The 18,811-nt window shown below is 30.0% G+C and overlaps 1 protein-coding gene across 1 annotated transcript; it reads right to left on the bottom strand.

The window, feature by feature from the left end:
* Positions 1–4,795: 4,795 nt before the first annotated feature.
* LOC117171706 (paired mesoderm homeobox protein 2-like) lies at positions 4,796–14,064 on the bottom strand. The gene is made up of 4 exons (XM_033359259.1): positions 13,773–14,064; positions 9,883–10,017; positions 8,800–9,080; positions 4,796–5,662 (listed from the first exon to the last, which is right to left on the bottom strand). Exons 1-4 carry the CDS (start codon positions 13,848–13,850, stop codon positions 5,374–5,376), a joined length of 783 nt encoding a protein of 260 aa, XP_033215150.1. The 5' UTR covers positions 13,851–14,064; the 3' UTR covers positions 4,796–5,373.
* Positions 14,065–18,811: the final 4,747 nt, after the last annotated feature.

Raw genomic sequence — 18,811 nt, forward strand, 5'->3', positions numbered from 1 at the left:
GTTGACCATAACTGTCTGACCAAGGAAAGAAGGGAATGAAAATTGGTTTCTGTTATATATTTTATTAGTTGTTAAATTACTAAGGGCTTGAATGTACTATGAAATTTTTTAGTGAAACTATCTCGGAACTCACCAGAGATCCGAGAAGTTTCTTATTTTATTAGTGTTCCTTTAAAAAAAACGATGGGAAACGATTTCAGTTTTCGTTGACGGAATATTTATTTTAGCGTCTTGGTCCCTTCTTTCCTTAGAAAAACTAATTAAATAGCTTTTTTATGACTGACTGTCAGTTTCTTTAAAGCAACAACTTTTTATTAAAAGAAGTACTTTTTCCAGAGACAGATTCTTAAAAGGGTTAAATTTTATACTTGTGAACACTTTAGACAAAATACAATATAAATTAAAAATGTTTCTCAGAAAATCTGTCTCATCTATAGGAACTATTAAGTAAGGTCTTATGTGCTAACTTACACTAAGTGCATTCATTTACCAGACAAAAGAAACAGGCTCTCTGGTTCTTTTCTCGGCTTGTCGCACGCCTGTCTCGTTTTTGCCAAAAGAAAAATAAGAGAGTTTGAGAACAATAATAAAAATTGCGAAATATAATTTTAAATTTAGCGATTAGGCCTTTATGGTAAGGCGGTGTTCTTCTTTACCATGCAAAAGGGGTTGAGTTCTACATGATCCCATAACTAGATGAGCGCGGGATACGCGATCATCATAGTAAGAGTACCGCGTAAAATTTAAATCAGATAAATGCCAAATATTATTTTTATACAAATTAGAAGTAAAAGTTTATAGTTAATTATTGTTTATTTAAAAAAAGTTTTAAAATCCGTGGCTCCATAACTTTCCCTTTCTTCTCACCCAATAGTTGAATTTTCAACTGATAAAGATGGACTTTGAAACAAAAATAAAGTAGTTTAATTTGAAACGAAAGGATGAATTTTTAAACAAGAAGATTAATACACTTTAAAAAAATGCAATAGTTTAATTTTCAGATGAAAAATTAATTTTTTTAAATTATAGTTCAATTTTCAACCAAAGAAATGTTTTCAACTAAACAAGAATATTTTAACAAAAAGAGGCGAATTTGTTACAAAATACATAAACTTTCAATCACATAATTATATTTTCAACTATAAAAGATAAATTTTTAAACCAAAAATGGAATAATTAAATTTGTAGTTAAAAAAATTAATAAAAAAATTTTAATTTCAACAATAGAATTAAATTTTCAACCAAAGAAATTTATTCACAAAACAAAAAGAATAATATTGTATTGAAAAAGAATAATTTCGTACATATACATAAATGTTCTATAACCTAGTTAAAATTTAAACTAAGAAAGATAACTTTTTAACAAAAAAAGGAATAGTTATATTTTGAGTAAAAATAACTAACAATAAAAAAGAACAAAGTTTTAACAAAATATTAAAGTTTTCAATAAAGCAAATAAACTTTTAACTAAAGAGATGGATTTTCAAACAAATAATTTTCTACTAAAAATACAAATTTTCAACAGCAAAAAAAGAATTTTTAATAAAGATAGACGAATTTTTAACAAAATCGTTAAATTTTTCACCACATAAAAACGAAATAAATATAATATTCTACCAAATAGAATAAAAAAGGTGTTTAAACAAAGCAGTTGAATTGTCAACCAAAACAAAAAATGAAATTCTCAACCAAAACATTGATATTTTCACTAAAAAAGAAAACAAATTTTCAAAAACAAAAAAAAGGAATACTTAAAATTTCATTGAAATAATTGAAAAAACTAAAATTTGCAAAAATAGTTACATTTTCAAACAAAGAGATAAATCTTGAACAAAAAAATGAACTTTTAACATAGTAGTTGTTCTCGGGCAAAAAAATTTGTTTTTGCGGAAATTTGAGTAGAATAGTTAGCGTTTTCTAGCGGCTGGTGAACTCCCCTATTTTGTATTTGAAGTTATGACGTCCGCTCGTAAGATGTCTGCACGTCGAGGGCTAATCAATAATGGCAATTGCATGGGACGAACTTAATTTTTTATTAACTTTTGGAAACATTTTTGGAAATTTTGTTGTGTTGTTTACGCGGCTATTTGAAATTATAAAAAATGAAAATAAATTATGCGTATCAACAATATGCTAAAACACTTGCGGGAAAAATGCAGAAGGTGGTAGTTCTTGGATCACTCCGTGTTCTCAGAGTGCACGAAACTTTTGCCGGATCGTCGTATTGATTCCGTTACAGACTGTAACCACCTAACTCACGGTCGTTAGACGTGGTTGTGGCTGAAATTTTACTGCGATTTCATTGGGAGCGGGTGCAATTTTTCAGATAAGCACCCGCTCCCGGTGAAATCCTGCGGTTGTTCTTATGACAAATTTTTAATATATATATATTCCTAGAAGAAAGTTGAAATAATGTTTTTATTTTGAAAAATAATTGTAAAGAAAAATTTTGTAATTCATTTCAAAATAATTCAAAACTTGTAAAGATTTCAAGGAATAAAAAATGTATTTTTTTGATGAGTTAAAGAAAATATAGAAGTTTTTTTTAAGAATGTTGGGAGCTTTTAAGAGAGTAAATAAATGTTTTGCATATTTCTGGAAACATTAAAGATGAATTTTTTAAAATTAACTTTTAAAGAATATATAAAAAATTTCAAAACACGTTAAATAATTTATAAAGTTTTAAAAAATTAATATTGAAGATTTTCAGAGAAATTGTTTAATTTTGAAAAAAGATGACAAGTTTTCAATCATTCTGAATTTAATTTCCAAAAATTGCATGAACATTGCATGCATGAACATGAACGCTTATTTGAAATTAATATTTGTGATAAAAAAAATAACTCCCTCCTTTGAATTTAAAATTGATTATTCATTTTTTAAGGAGTAAAATCAAATTATTATTATTTTACCGTTTACATTCTAACTATCGGAAGTGGACCAGGGAATAGAAAGAGAGAGAAAATTGAGAAAGTGTACCTGTCCTTTTCTAAGGATGATGATTGGGTCTGCTCATCTTCCATTTGCTCTCATTAGAAAAAGATCAACTGACCAAGCACCAATCGCCATCCTTAGAAAAGGACAGGTAACTTTCTCGATTTATCATCTCTTTCTATTCCCTGGACCACTTCCGACAGCCGTAGCCAGCGGTCCAGTACTATATGTCGATGGATCAGAAACGTCAGAAACTGCTGCCCTCTAATCATGGTAAATCTGCCTTTTACGCGGGAAATTTCAAAATGATGTAATCTTAAAAATTATAATTATTAAAAGAAGTGAATAATATTCGAAATAAAGAAAAAAATGTTCCTCTTGGAATAAAAACGAAATTTTTAATGATAAAAAATGAATTTGAGTATTGATATCATTTTGTCGAATTTTATTATTTTATAAAATACCGAGTTTTGTTACTAAATTTTAAAGAGATCTGTGCCAGTCGATTTTTAGATTTTATAAACAAATCAAGTAAACGAATACTTATTATTGACATTAATAGGTGTTTAGTAATTTAACTTAATTTAATCTTAATTTTATAAAAAAATTATGTAAATAAATGAAAAATTTCGGCAATTTATATAGGGAAAGATGTAGAGTTTTGTCTTAATTTTCCTCAAATTATGTTTCCAGCTATGTTTAGCAATGACTGTTTGTTACTTCATATTATTTCTAAATTTTCTAAATAAACTATATATAAAAAAATACAGTGTCGGAATTTCTAAGGATAGAAAATCCTTTTTTTTATTTTACACAAATAATATTGCTAAGAATGCTCAGTAACGAAAATTGGTTATTTTATATTTTTAACTAATTTTATAATAAAATTATATAAACCAATACGCAGGGACAGTATTTATAAGGAAAAAGAACATTTTTTTCCATCAAGTTATGTTGATAAGGATGTTTAGTAAAAATAATTTGTCATTTTTTATTTTTACTTAATCTTATAAAAAAATTGTAGAAATAAATGTACAGTGTCAAAATATTTATAAGGTGAAAAAATAGTTTTTCCCCCCTAACTTTTGTCAAATTATGTTACCAGTTATGTTTATAAATGAAAAGTTTGATTAATCTTATAATTAAGTTATTTAAACAAATACTCAGAGTCGATAATTATAAGAGAAAAAAATTGTTATTTCTTCATTCCCCTCAAAATTACGTTGCAAAATTTTCATTTTATCTTTTTTTATAAATAAATTATATAAATAAATGTTAAGTGTTTGGCATTAGGAATTCTGAAGAAATGAAAGTATTTTTGGTGGGGAATTACAAATGATTGATAAACTCCTCGAATCAAGAAATTTATTTGCATTACATATTTTTGCTCAATTATCGCTTAATTATTTAATTATAGTTCAAATTTGTGATTTTTGACTTCCGCTTTCAATTTGAACTTGACTAATTCTAAGCAATGCGTCTTACGTATGTGCTGCACAACATATATATTTACAAAGGTGGCGCCTACAAACTATTTGCTTCCAGAATTTTCATCTTAACTGTGTCGGTTTAGAATAAATAATTTTTCAAGTTAATAATAAAAAAATATCTTTTACAATAAAATGTTTTAGATTTTAAGATTGACCTAATTTAGCGACAATTATTTTCCTCATATCACATTTGAAAATAAAAATTCTATCAATCGCGAATAATATTAGTTGAAAAAATATATAACTTAAAATTTTTGTTAAAATTTCAGTGATTCCAGTGTCTTTTTTTGCATCAGAATAAAGAAATACAATGCAATTTAGTTGTTTTTGAAATAATTATGAAAAGTGATGCAATGCAGAACATTTTTGCTGATAAGCAAGAAAGATTAAATCTTGTTCTCAAATCTAATTTTAAATAAATATTTTTAAAAATTTGAACTACCGTTGGAAATTATCTACACGACTATCATGAGCGGCACTGAAAATCACAGATGACTTTGACAGATGATAACTCGATGGAAAATTATAGCAACAATCTGAAATTTACAAGAAGCAATCTCCAAAAACTTACCTTTAATTTGGAACGTAAAAACTGGAAAAATCTGACGAAAAACCCGAGTTATAAATAACAATGCCCAAGCGTTGTGTCCAGTTTCAGCCAATACAAAATCTACGCAACCCTTGGACATTCTTATTTATAACACGGGAACGCGAAAAGATTTTTCAATTTGTTTTAACATAAATTAAAACTATGATTTTAAAAATTACTTCCTGTAAATTTCAGAGATTTTATATAACTTTCGATTGAGTTATAGTCTGTCAAAGTTGTGAGTAATTTTTTGTGCTGCTTGCGCTAGCCGTAGATATAATTTTCGACGCTAGTGTATAAATATAAATAAATAATTTTGTATGATTATTTTTATTATTAAATAATTATCTCACGTTTGATTTAATTGTTTTTGTTACTATTAAGTGTAACGTCGAGTGGTTCGTCCATAGATTGAGAAGATGGACTTAATTCCACTTGTGAATTTGTGTTGAGGTGATGAAAAAGGGATGTTATTTGTGGGTGTCTTGGAGGGTGAGGACCCTTAATTGTAAGATCCATCTCAGATTCTTGAGGTCTTTCTCTCATGATTAACCCAGCGCTATCATTTTCGGAAGGGCTCCCAGAATTTCTTATCGGTGAACCGCAACACTTGACTCTTTCTGGAGATTTATCACAGGACATTGTATATCTGAAAATAAAATTAACAAAATTAAATCATTAATTTAGAAAATAATAATTATTTTTAACGTCCAAAATTCAAATTTAACTGCACTAACGTCGGAAATGAGCTACACGTACTAATAATAGCTGATGACTTTGAAAACCGATAACTCGATCGGAAGTTATAGTAAACCTCTGAAGTTTACTGGAAGTAATTTTTGAAATCTAATCTTTATTTTAAGTGAAGAGTAACTTAAAATTAAATTAAATAAAATTAAATATAAGATTTCGAGGATTACTTCTGTAAATTTCAGACTTCGTTTACAACTTTCGACCGAGTTATTGTGTTTCAAACTCCTGACTTATTTTTAGTGTCACTCGCGCTGGCCGTGTAGATAATTTTTGACAGTAATTTACGAAATTCTTGGAAATTACAAAAATAAGAATAAAAAAATTACATTTTCTTAACACACTTTCAGAATTGCCCTATTAAAACTTGATAATCCAAAATAAAAAGATGTAAAAACGTTTTTTGATTGGTTTTCAGTTTTCTTTTTTAAATAAATAATTTAAAATTGATTCAGTGGTCACAAAATTTTGCGGCGTTTTTACGACATCGTTACGATATTTTTACGCCAACTTTACGACATCCTATGTCAATGTTGTTTCGGTGTCTTTTCGATATCGTAAAGACATCGTCAGATCATAGGACTTATTTACGATATCGTAAAGACACCTTAACGACATTGTCGAAGGATGTTTATAATTTTCAAGAATTTCTTAGTTATATCCGAAAATGTTGAAAATGTTGTACCGTTTGAGAATTTTTTCTAAAATTTTAATTAAAATTGTAATTCTAGATGATTACAAAAAAATATTTTAAAGCCAACCGGGCGTTTTCAAATTTAGAGAATTGCATCTACCTGAAGTTTTGAACGTTCAATAGAATAAAATGTTGCTCCAACTGCAAATAAAAATAAATATTATACATTTTTTTATTCATAAATTATTTCATTTGCAGGTGGGCCTATATTGTGAAATTTGAGCTTATGAATCTGTTAAATAATAATTTCATAATATACAGGGTGGAAACGCTAGAGCTTACATATAAAGTGAACTTGAATGCTACCCGATTTTCACAAAAGCAGGGGAGACGCCATTCTACAGGGGCATTTTTAAATTTCGCACCTTTAAAGTTGCATTCGGATCGGCAATTCAGGCAAATACGTGCATCTTCGGATCGAATTTATCATAGGTTTCACGGTTGCCTTCTAAACTTAAAATAGATACAAGAAGTGTAAAAAAAAATAAAGGTTACGTTAAGTAGTAACTACAAATAATAAAAGTGTTTAGTTTGTAATGAAGTTAGACAGGTGGACTGCAGAGGAAACGTGATTTTTTTTGTGCGAACAAATTTATGGAATGCTGCTGAGTGACAAATACACTGAAATGTAGATATTTTGCACTTCCACTGGACGAAAAGTGAATTGTACCTAGTGCTTATATGCTGCCTAAAAAAGTAGGTGTGTCATAATTAGACAGGATATGTTTTAAATAAAGTGAATAAAATATTACGTGCGAACACTTTCAATATTTGTAATTACTACTTAACATAACCTACATTTTGTTGAGACTTTTATCTATTTGAAGTTCAGAAGGCAATCATGAAACCTATGCTAAACTTGATCCAAAGATGCACGGATTTCACCGGATGGCCTATCCAAATGCAACTTTAAAGGGGCGAATTTTAAAAAAGCCCCTGTAGAATGACTTTTCTCCTGCTGCTGTGCAAATAAAATAGCCTTCAAGTTCCCTGTACATGTAAGCCCCAGCGCGTTCACCCTGTATATGTCTAATCAGGAAAACCTTTATGTTCAGAACTTCAAGTATATGATAATTCTTATTCAAAATTCGTTCAAAATTGGCTAACAAAATAATTGCAAGTATAAATTGTTATTAAAATATTATAAACAAGTTAATGAATATAAGTTGCATCTAATAAATTTGTTTCAATTTGAATTTCCTACTTTCAAAGATTTTTTGTACGCACAAAAGAAAAATTTCTATCCATATAAGTGTTGAATGAGTGAATTTGTTTCTAAAAATAGTTTATAACCATAAAAAATGTTCCTGAATGACAGTCTGTTCTTTAAAAGTTTTATTATTCCAATAATAAGAAGCAAGTCCGCAGAAAATAAACATTTCCATAAATTGAGATGCCAAAAAAGTGAATTTTGTTCATCATACATGATTAAATTATTAACAATTATTGTTCTTTGGTGCATATGTCTAATTAAATATTAGTTTGTCACATTTTAATCATAAAGTATGTTAAGTAATGCATTCGAACTTTTAAAATGAATCAGATACCAGTTTTATGAATTAATTTAGTACAATAAATACACCATATTATTTTGTTAATAAAAATTTATAAAAATGCAGAAACTTTATCGGGAATTGAAACTTCTAATCATTCAAATGAAACTTACTAAGTCTATATATTTCTGAGACAATATCAATAAATGGGGCTACTGAGATAACTAAAAAATAAAAAATTGCATTTTTCAGGTAATATAAATAATTAATAAGATTTTGAAATAAAAACTTGGTTAAAATATTACTGTAATATTGAATTGCAATATTGCGTTACTATATTGCTACGACGTTTCTACGAAATGATGCTTAGTAATGTTGATGTAATGTACCTACAATGTTGTTATGCAATATTGCAATTCTGTTATGCAATATTGCTTTTCAGTATTACTACTATTGCAATATTGCATCGTTGCTGTGAAATATTTCTTTACATTGTTTTTGCAATGTTGATGAGAAGCAGCATCAATGTTGCTTACCAACATTTGCGCAATTTTTTTGCAATTTTGCCATGCAAAATTTCTTGTCAATATTTTTGCAATTTCGATATGTAATATTACTTTGCAATATTTTTGCAATCTTGCAATGCAATATTGCTTTACAAAATAATTGCAACGCTGCTATTTAATGTTCCTTAAATGCTGGGGACTGACTCTCCAAAACTCTACTGTATTTTGTTCTAAAAGGTGAAGCTGAATGCACTAATTTTATGCTTAATTTAACGCTGAAAAACCCCCAATAATAACAGTTGTTTACAACCTATAAATTAGAATTGTTTAAAAAAAAATTTACCCATGAGGTGGAGGTAGAATTCGATAGTCTCGACACGCTGGTACTGTTATAGGCCCATTTTCAGAATTTTTTTCTGAGGCGGAAGACGCCGAAACTTGTGGGGAGGACAAAGTCGGTGGGGGTGGCGGTGAAACGTCAGGACGATCCACCCCCGGAGGCGGCGGCCTGAGAAGAAGTGGAGCAGCACTTCCCAAACCCAAACAACGCATTCTCCATGCGTCCTGTAATAATTGTAAGCGAGCCTGCTTTCTCCATTTTGCACGCCTATTCTGGAACCAAACCTTTTAGAAAAATTTAATTAATTTTTTTTACTTTTTCAACAATTTTCATTTAAACAATGTTAGATAAAAAGTACTATTTAAGGAAAAAATAAATTTTTTCAGCTCTTCAGACATTTTTTGATGAATTTTAATTACGACTTGAGCATAGAATAAAAAAAATTATTTTTCTGTTGTAGAATTTTAGTGTAAAAAATAATTTTTATAAACAAAAAAATAACTGTCCTTCTTTTTTCACGGAAACCTTTTTCGTGAGCTTACATGGTTTGAAGTAGCTTCTTAGACTTATTAAATTAAATAATGAAAATGGTCAATTATTGAAATTTTAATTTGTTATAAATAATATAAGTGGATAAATAGAAAATGTGAAATGTGAAATTTTGTTTTCCTATAGCTTTATCGTACTTACCAAATAAGTAAAAACAAATAGATGACAAAGAATTTTTATCATCCAAAAAAGAATAAAGCTTTTTTATTCATCCAGTTAAATAACTAAGCCAAATGTTAAGAATTAACAATTTGCTACGGTTGGATGAATCTGTGAGTTACTTCGATCAATATTATATAGCAAAATTTATTTTCTCTACTTGTTTACAACAATTGTTTATAAGAATAAAATCCTACAATAAACAAATTCACAACAGCATTTCAAATTCGATTGGAAAGGAAAACTTGAATTTTTTAAAAATGATGCTTCAGAATAAGATCAAAACAATAGGAATTTATTTATAACTTAAATTGTTTATTAAAAGTGTAGTAATTGAATAATGAAAAGAATTGAAGAAAATAAACAGGTTAAAATTACCTGGACTCGAGCTTCTGAGAGAGAAATTCGGAGGGCGACTTCCTCACGCAGAAAAACGTCAGGGTAGTGCGTTTTTTGAAAAAGGGACTCCAACTCTTGAAGCTGTTGAGGCGTGAAAGTAGTTCGGTTTCGTCTCTGCATCAAAATCATCAGATTTTTCCCATGAATTTGAAATTATTTTAGATCCAGGGAAGTTTTTAATCTACGCGAAGAAAATTTTCTATAAATTACAGCAAATTAATTAATTAATTAATTGATCAATTAATTATGTAAATTTATTAATTAATTTAGTAATTCATTAACTGAATTATTTATAGAGTTATTTATTGATCAATTTATTGATTTATTGATGTACTAATTGACTAATTGAATTATTCACAATTAATTAATTTATAAACTTATTAATTTGTTAATCTACTAATTGATTATATAATCACTTAGAAATTTATTAATTTATTAGGTTAATAATTAATCTAATAATGTAGTCATTTAATAATATTTTAATATGAATTTTAATTAAGCAAAGCAGGAAGGTTTTGTAGTCGACGTTCTAAAATTATGTAGATGTCAGTTCTGTTATTTGTAGCTGGGAAGATTGACGTCATAAAATCATAATATGAAAAATAAGATTTTACTTTATGATAAGTTATGTTGATTTTTTTTTATTTTGGTTAAATACATATTTATTACAAAAATTGTTGAATAGGATAAGTATTTATCTTTTAAATCAAATTTGGGCCTTACTGTTACTGCCGGTGTTAAACATTTTATGAGAAAAAAATTACACTAAAATTGTGGTTGAAAAAATTAATTGAAAGTGAATTTTTAATATTTATTTCAATTATTTCAGGAATATTTGTAACCACACACTGAAATTTTTGTAAATGTTAATGCCAGGAAGTTATAGTGTCCACCCAGAAACTACCCACGCCTTTTACAACTTTTGAAAACTGTCCTTAGTTGTTCAAAAACAACCTCCGCTATTTCCAAATTTTTTTACAATTCACTCAAGCACCACCCCCGGCCAAACTTATCTAAAAACTTTTTTTGTTGTTTCCAATCCTAAAAATTGTTCCTAGGCACTCAAAAAACACTTTCGCCATCTCCGATTAAAAAAGATTGTTCTAAAAGAACCAAGCCACAGTAACCAGATTTTAAAAGTTCACTTAAGAACTACCTCTGCCGTTTCCAATCGTCAAAAATTATTGTCCCTAGTCATCCAAGAACCACTCCCACCGGTTGCAAAATTTTTAAAATACACCCAAGAAGTATTTGCGTCGTTTACAACCTTTCTAAATGGTTCTTAGGTACCTAAGAAATACGCCGTTACCAATTATAAAAAATGGTCCCTAGACACTTAAACACCACTTTCGCCATTTCTAACTCTCAAAACTTGTTCCTAGAAGTACAAAAAACTACTTTCGCCGTTTCCAGTCTAAAAAAATTGTGGAAACGCACCCAAAAACCACCCACCTGTTTTCAAATTAAAACATTTTTCCCGGTAGACATTCATTTAGTAGAAAGTTCAAATTCCCTAATAATCATTTCCTTAAAAAGCCACTAGATCCTTAGTAACATTCTAGTGGATATTTGGTAACAAATGAATCCAAGAACCGTTCCAACTAATTTCCAATACTCTAAAATTGTCCCTGTGCCCTCCTGAACCACTTCTTTCCAAACCCTCGGAAATTGTCCTTAGGAACCCAAGAACCACCCTGCTGCAAAAATGGGATAAATTTGAAATTTACTTTCTAGAAATTCTTACAACTTTAAATTTATATTAGATTTAGAATCCTTTTTTGTAAATTGAGGGAATCATCTTTTCAAAGGATTTATCCAGGCCAATTTGGCCAATTTGATTCATGCATTTTCTTTATCGCATTATAATATATTTAGTATTGTTTTTTTTTTAATTTATCAATAAAAGCAATTACCATGAATGTAAACAAATTTGACGAGCAGTACCAAAAAATGCGTTCAATTCATCATCATAAAATAAAAGTTGCTGTTGTTATAGTTTGACACTTTCATGTAGATTATTTTGTTTAAATTTCATGTTTTTTAAATTTTCTCGGAGAATGTAGTCAGTATCTAGTAAATAAAACTATTATTTCAACAGTTCAAAATTGTGGTTAGACACCCGAAAACTACACCTGCCGTTTCCAAGAAAAAAATTTTCCTAGGGAACCAAAAACCACTTCCACGTCTTCCAACCTTTAAATATTGCCTATAGGCACCCAGAAACCTCTCTTGTTTTTTCAACTTTCAACAATTCTCCCTAAGTATTCAAAAATTACGTCCGGATATTCCAAAATTCTTAGATTTCAATGAACCCTTAACTGGCTTTAACTTTTTTCTTTTATTTTCCAATAACTTTTTTGACATTGATAAATAAAAATTCTGTAATTATGAGGCAAAATGAAAATGAAAATTTAAATATATTAAAAAAATTGCAGATTCAAAATAAGGTTAATAACTTTTAGAATTATTGGATATTTTCCGAGCTGAGGTATAGAAGACCCCACGTAACAAGTACTTAATTGTTTTGAGATGTGCCAGTTTGGAGTTAAGAATCGACGCCATTGTTTCCAACCTCAAAAATTAACATTAAACAACTAAGAACCATCCAAGCCGTTTCCAACTTTTAGAAATTGTTCCTGGATACTTAAAAACCACCCGCGCTTTTTCCAACTTTGAAAAATTGTCCCCAGGTACCTGAAAGCCAGAAAATATTTTTTTAATTCACCCAAGAACTGCCCGCGCTATATCTAAATTAAAAAAATTGTGCTTAGGTACCTAAAAACTACCCCCCACATTTCCAAATTGTTTTAAAGTATACCCAAGAACTACTCGCATCCTTTACAACTTTTATAATGGTCCCTAGTTACCCAAAAACCACCCTTGCCTTTTTCGATTTTTTAAAATTATCCTTAGGTACCTAAGATCTTCCCCTAATATTTCCAAATTGTTTTACCGTTTATCAAAGAATCACCCTTGCCATTTCCAACTTTCATAATTTGTCCCTCGGTAACCAAAACCACCCTCGCTTTTTCCACTTTTAAAAATTTTCTTTAGGTACCTAAGAACCACGCCCGTCATTTCCAACTTTTGAAAATTGTCACTCAAAAACTACCTTTGCCTTTTCCAACCCTTAGCATATTGTTCTTAGGGACCTAAGAACTACCCCAACTATTTTAAAATTGTTTTACCGTTTATCAAAGAATCACCCTTGCCATTTCCAACTTTCATAAATTGTCCCTCGGTAACTAAAACCACCCTCGCTTTTTCCACTTTTAAAAATTTTCTTTAGGTACCTGAGAACCACGCCCGTCATTTCCAACTTTTGAAAATTGTCCCTCAAAAACTACCTTTGCCTTTTCCAACCTTTAGAATATTGTTCTTAGGGACCTAAGAACTACCCCAACTATTTTAAAATTGTTTTACAGTTAACCTAAGAACCACCCATGCCGTTTCCAACTTTCAAAAATTGTCTTTAGGCACCTAGAAACCAATACCACCATTTCCAAATTGTATTACAGTTTACTCAAGAACCACTCGCGCCGTTTCCAATTTTCAAAAACTGTCCCTAGGCACCCTTAAATATTTCCCATAGGCACTAGGGTGTCCTAATGAGAGTCAATGTTTTCTCTTGGTATCACGTACCTCATAAGATTGTCACACTTGATAAAAATACAAATGCTTATTCTTTTCCTTAAAAAAGGTTTGGACCCTCGCCGTTTCCAATCCAAGAATTCAAATCATACCTAAAATTCTCTCTTTTTGTTTAATTCTCGATTTCGCTATCGCTGAAACTTCACTCAAATCTTATTGAACGTTATTTATTTTCGAGGAAGAGGATCAAACTAAAAAAAGTTGAAACCTACACTGACCTGGCGCCGACGACCAAACATGTATTCCGTGAGTAGATCCGCTTGTGGCCCAAGTGGTGAAAGATAAGGTCCTGCCATTTCTTCTCTTTGAACTTGCTTTACTTCCGGAAGTTGAAAATTTGAGACCGGACCGAGGGGAATTCCCTTTCTTAAGACGCTGAAGATTTCTTCCAAGACCGCAAGAGTTCCTCCAGTCTGTACTGAACCTGCGTTACAGTCTCCAACTTCTTCCCCGATTTGTACTGAACTACGTTACGAAGACTATAATTTTCTTGAATATCCTAATAGAAGAGGATTTGCAATTGCTCGGGAGATGGCGAGTGAGAAACTGAAGCGAGATTTGCGGGAATAACGGGGAACGACCCTTAGCATCCGAGAATGGTTGAGGGGTTGTTAGGGGTTGTTGAGCGCTGATTGGTGCTTTTCACCCGGGAGGCGGAGACTCGTTATTGGGGGTGTATAACACCCCCACTGTCGTAAAAATCTGCTAAACCACCACTGATGAATCCGATCTGATAAATAACATGCCAGAGTCCACTAGTGGAAAAGCATAGATCGTTTTCGACCGTTTTCGATCGTTTTCGATTCTCCTATTACTTTCCTTTCTATTTTTTGCTCTTTCCCAAAACCGACCTTTTGCTTTATTTGGTACTAGAAAACATCAATCGCGTGCTAGTTTAATCTGTTTAAAGGTAAAATAATTTTTAGTATTAGTTCATCATAAAAAATTAATTATTTTGCGATCGCTTTATAATGTCTAATTACTTTTCTTTTTATTTGTTGCTCTTTCCCAAAACAGTTTTCTTTTATCTGTTACTAGCAACATCAATTCTTCGGTTCAGCTTATGTTCAAGGACAAACTAATTTTTAGTACTTGTTCACAATAGTAAGTAAATTATTATGCAAATATTAGGAACCTAGATCGTTTTTGATTGTTTTGGATGGCCCTACGATTAATTTCCTTTTTATTTGTTGCTCTTTTACAAAATCGTTTTGTTTACTTGGTACTTAGCAGCATCAATTCTCTTGTTAACCTTATGTTTAAAGGCAAAATAGTTTTAAGCACTAGCTAAAAATAATAAATATATTATTATGAATTATTTAAGAACCTCGATCGTTTGTGATTGTTTCTAATTTTTCTATTATTGCTTTCTTCTTTATATTTAATTTTTTTCCCAAAGTCGAGGTTTTATTTTAATTGATATTAGCAACATCACACGGTTCAAGAAGAATTGAAATATCAATACTAAGTGAAAATGATAACTAAATAATTATGGAATTATTTCGGACCTCCATCGTTTTCTTTCGTCCTATCATTAGATTTTTGCTCAGCCTATGATGATTTTCCTTTTTAGTTGTGCTCTTTCCCGAAATCGAAGTTTTGCTTTATTTGGCACTAACACATCAATAGTGTGCCATGCGCGCGTTTAGTTTCTTTTGACAAAAGACAAAACAATTTTTTATTTTAGTTCAGAATAATAAATAAATTTGGATGAAATTATTAACACTCTCGATCGTTTTTCATTGTTTTGGATTGTCATACTGTCCTTTTCATTGTGCTCTTCCTAAATCGAGAAATTGCTTCATTGTATCTTCTTTGGTTTTCATGCGAAAAATTTTACACTTTTTATTTATAAACTGAGAGTTTGATGGAAAACCCAAAAACACAACTGATTTTATACTAAGAATTTTTTTTAATTGCAACATTTTTTAATATTCTGCAACTTTAAAAACAAATATAATTATTGCATAAACTTTGAATGCTTCATCAATAGGCCAATACAATTTTAAATCAAAATATAAAATTATTATAAATCCCAAATTTGTGTTTCAAATCATATATCTTTTAAAATAATAGAAAAGCGAGAATAATATTTTCGATAATAGAAAATATATTGTACAATACAATATAGACAATCGAAGAATTGCATTTAATACCAAAAAGATTTTTTATTTAAAATTACTAATTGTCGGTAAAAATTCTAACATAACAAAAAGTCTTCAAGGAATCTGTATTATCATCAGAGAATAACAGAAATGATTAACATCTTTTTAGACTAGATGGAGCTATGATTAAAAAAAAAATTTAATAATTTTTTTCTGAAAAAGGATTTTTTCCTTTGCTCCGCTGAGAAACGAAATAACCGAACTTCCGATTGCCGGTCAAGTGCTTTTCTCTTAAACTACAAGAGAGAAGAAGATCCTCTTTCAGCAACAATTTAATGCAAATAATTTTTAATTTATAGCTGTATTTTGTCTGAAAAGACGTTAAGAATTTCTGTTATTTTATGATAATAATACAGATTCCTTGAAAAATTTGAATGTGTAACACCTGGGAAAATAATGCGTGTATTTCTGAAAAAATAGTCTTCTCTCGACCTCGCTCGTAGTTTAAGGGAATAGCACCCGAACGGCAATCGGGAGTTCTGTGGTTTGTTTCCCAGCAGAGCGAAGGAGAAGATCTTTTTTCAGAAAAAAGTTTATTTGCAACAAAAAGTTGTTCAAAAATGGTAAATTTTATTTGAAATCCAAATCTATTTTGCGTAAAAAAAAAACGGGAGCGCAACCTGTAAATTTTCAAAATTCACCAACATAACCTAGAGATGTTGAAAATTTGTAAATATCGTTGTAAACCTAATAATTTTGTATCATAAATATCAATTTAACAGGAAACACACTATCACAGAATAACAAAAAATTGTTCAAAATGGTAAATGTTCTTCGATATCTAATGATTTCTGTTTAAAATAACCATTTTCGTGTGAAAAATATTATTGTAACCTAAAATTGTTCAAAAATTGCAAATATTGTTTCAACTATAATGAATTTTGTTTTAAAAAGTGAGGAAATATTGCAAACAATTAATTTGTTCAAATAATTGCAAAAAATCCCCGAGAAGTGGAAGGATGTCGATTTTGATTATACACTCAAAGTTTATGTGCGATAATAAATTATATTTGCTTACGAGAGCTGCCGAATTTTAAAAATGGTTGTAATTTTTGTTTTAATTTCTTGAAAAAAAAATCCGGTCGGGCAGCATCAGAACGCCATGCCAGGCAGCCCCAGGCTATGTAATTCATTACTAAAGCAATCTCACCCCCTCGACAGCATCCCTCCACCCCTGACCCATCAGCCTCCCGCGCCGCGTTATAATATAAAAACCCGAATAGAATAGCGCGCTGACAACAAAACAAAATGAAACACAAAGCCCTGTTTTCATAATTAAAAAGATTGCGTGTTCTTCGTCCTTCTGATCCTGCCTGCTGTCTCTTATTCCTTATTATTCGCCATCCCTTTTATTTCGTTTTAGCTTCTTTTTCTCTTTCTTCTTATATTACAAGAAAAGCTACCTTTTAATAGAAAGACACTTTTTAAAAATATAAAGTAGAAGTCTTGCATGGACTGGATATTATTTCAAACCCAATAGAACTATGGACAAAAATACAAAATAAATATATTAAAACTAAACAGATTTTACTTGAGTTTTACATCATCGAAATATGAATATCATTCTTTAACTCAAGTTCTTTCCACCTTTTTGTAAAGTAGAAGAATGACCGAAATTGGCTTTTTAGCAGTTCAATCGACCTGTAGCCTGAAATATTGTACCGAATCGTTGAAATTTCAGGAAAAATTGAATAGATGCAGCTTCATTGTGACTTTACAAGAAATTTGTATTTATTGTTTGATTCTAAAGAAGCGAGGCTGATAAGAGAAAGTTGAATACCATCCAACGAAGCCGAGCGAGCCACCACTGTAACAAAACCACTCCCTCATATCCGCGGCCGCAAGGTCTCGAACGACAGACAATAAGGAAAGTAACCACGTGGAACAATAGCGCCAAGGAAATACTCCCAGAAATAACCAAACTTATTAGAAGAAGTAGGCATTTATTAATAATTGTAAACCTATTTTAGATTTAAACTATATTAAATTGAATATGCCCAAAAAGGTATTAACAGCTGGAGAACTCAATTATTTTTTTGGAAGTTGAACTAAATTGAAATATTTTGTATGGTAATATTATTATTATTATTATTCCAAGAAGTGAATTTGTTTACAGCAATTCTCTGCAAGCAATACGATTGTCACTGAATCTTGATGCTGACACGGTTGGACATTTTTAATCAAAAATTGTTTTCTTAAATATAATGAAAAATTCTCAAAAAATAAAAATGCAAACCATTTCTGATAAAAATTTTAAATTGCAACAAAAAACGTAATTTAATTCATTTTTCTTCATTTTTTACATTTTTTTATACAATTACGCAGAGTTATGTAAAGGTTGTCAGGATCTTTTGCAGTACTACAAAAATTTATTGTATTGCAGACATTGTGTGATTTATCATATGTATAGCGGACCCTGTTACACTGGATATATCCACCTCCATCCTCGTCTTTAGTGGGCGGCCAGCAAGCTATCGAGAAAATTGATATAATTTATTAACTAAATTTAAATTAAATAAGTAATTATAAACTATGGTCTGCAATAATCTGCATGAATGTCACGAGCGGAACTAAAAATCAGTGATAACTTTGAAACATGATAACTCGCTAGAAAATTATAGCAAAAACCTGAAATTTGCAGGAAGTTAGTCTTTAAATCATTATCCTTAATTCAAGCCAAGAAGATTTGAAAAAATTTCACGCTTTCTCGAGTTGTGACTAAACATGTTAGTGCAAAAAAGAATTCGACTCACTGAAAAGAAAAGTGGTTTATGATCAAAAATGCGAAATAAATAAGTTCGTTTATAAAAATATCAATTGTTGTTGAATAGTAATAACTTATAGTCTTACACCAAGCAATTATCTATAAGATTAAATTAAATGATTCCATAGGAAATAAAACGTTTCTATAATGAAACATCTGATATAATTGAATTTGTTTATAATGATTATTTATAACAATAAAAACGGTTTGTCTTTTAATTCTTAAGGTTATTACGAGGGTGGATTGATAAGTTTCCGGCCTGACCAAGAGATGGCGCCACTAGGCCTACCTTGAGGTGGCGTTCTATAGTACCATCCTTAGATAGCTT

Source organism: Belonocnema kinseyi, chromosome 4 (assembly GCF_010883055.1).
Source record: "Belonocnema kinseyi isolate 2016_QV_RU_SX_M_011 chromosome 4, B_treatae_v1, whole genome shotgun sequence".
In the NCBI taxonomy this organism is placed as follows: Eukaryota; Metazoa; Arthropoda; class Insecta; order Hymenoptera; family Cynipidae; genus Belonocnema; species Belonocnema kinseyi.

Bases quoted from the DNA above. Each gene is read 5' to 3' on its own strand.
- LOC117171706 (XM_033359259.1), bottom strand. From the start codon at position 13,850: ATGGCAGGACCTTATCTTTCACCACTTGGGCCACAAGCGGATCTACTC. The intron at 10,018-13,772 runs GTCAGTGTAGGT...ATTTTGATGCAG, and splicing joins TGTTTGGTCGTCGGCGCCAG to AGACGAAACCGAACTACTTT. The intron at 5,663-8,799 runs GTAAATTTTTTT...TTTTATTTTCAG, and splicing joins ATTCTACCTCCACCTCATGG to ATATACAATGTCCTGTGATA.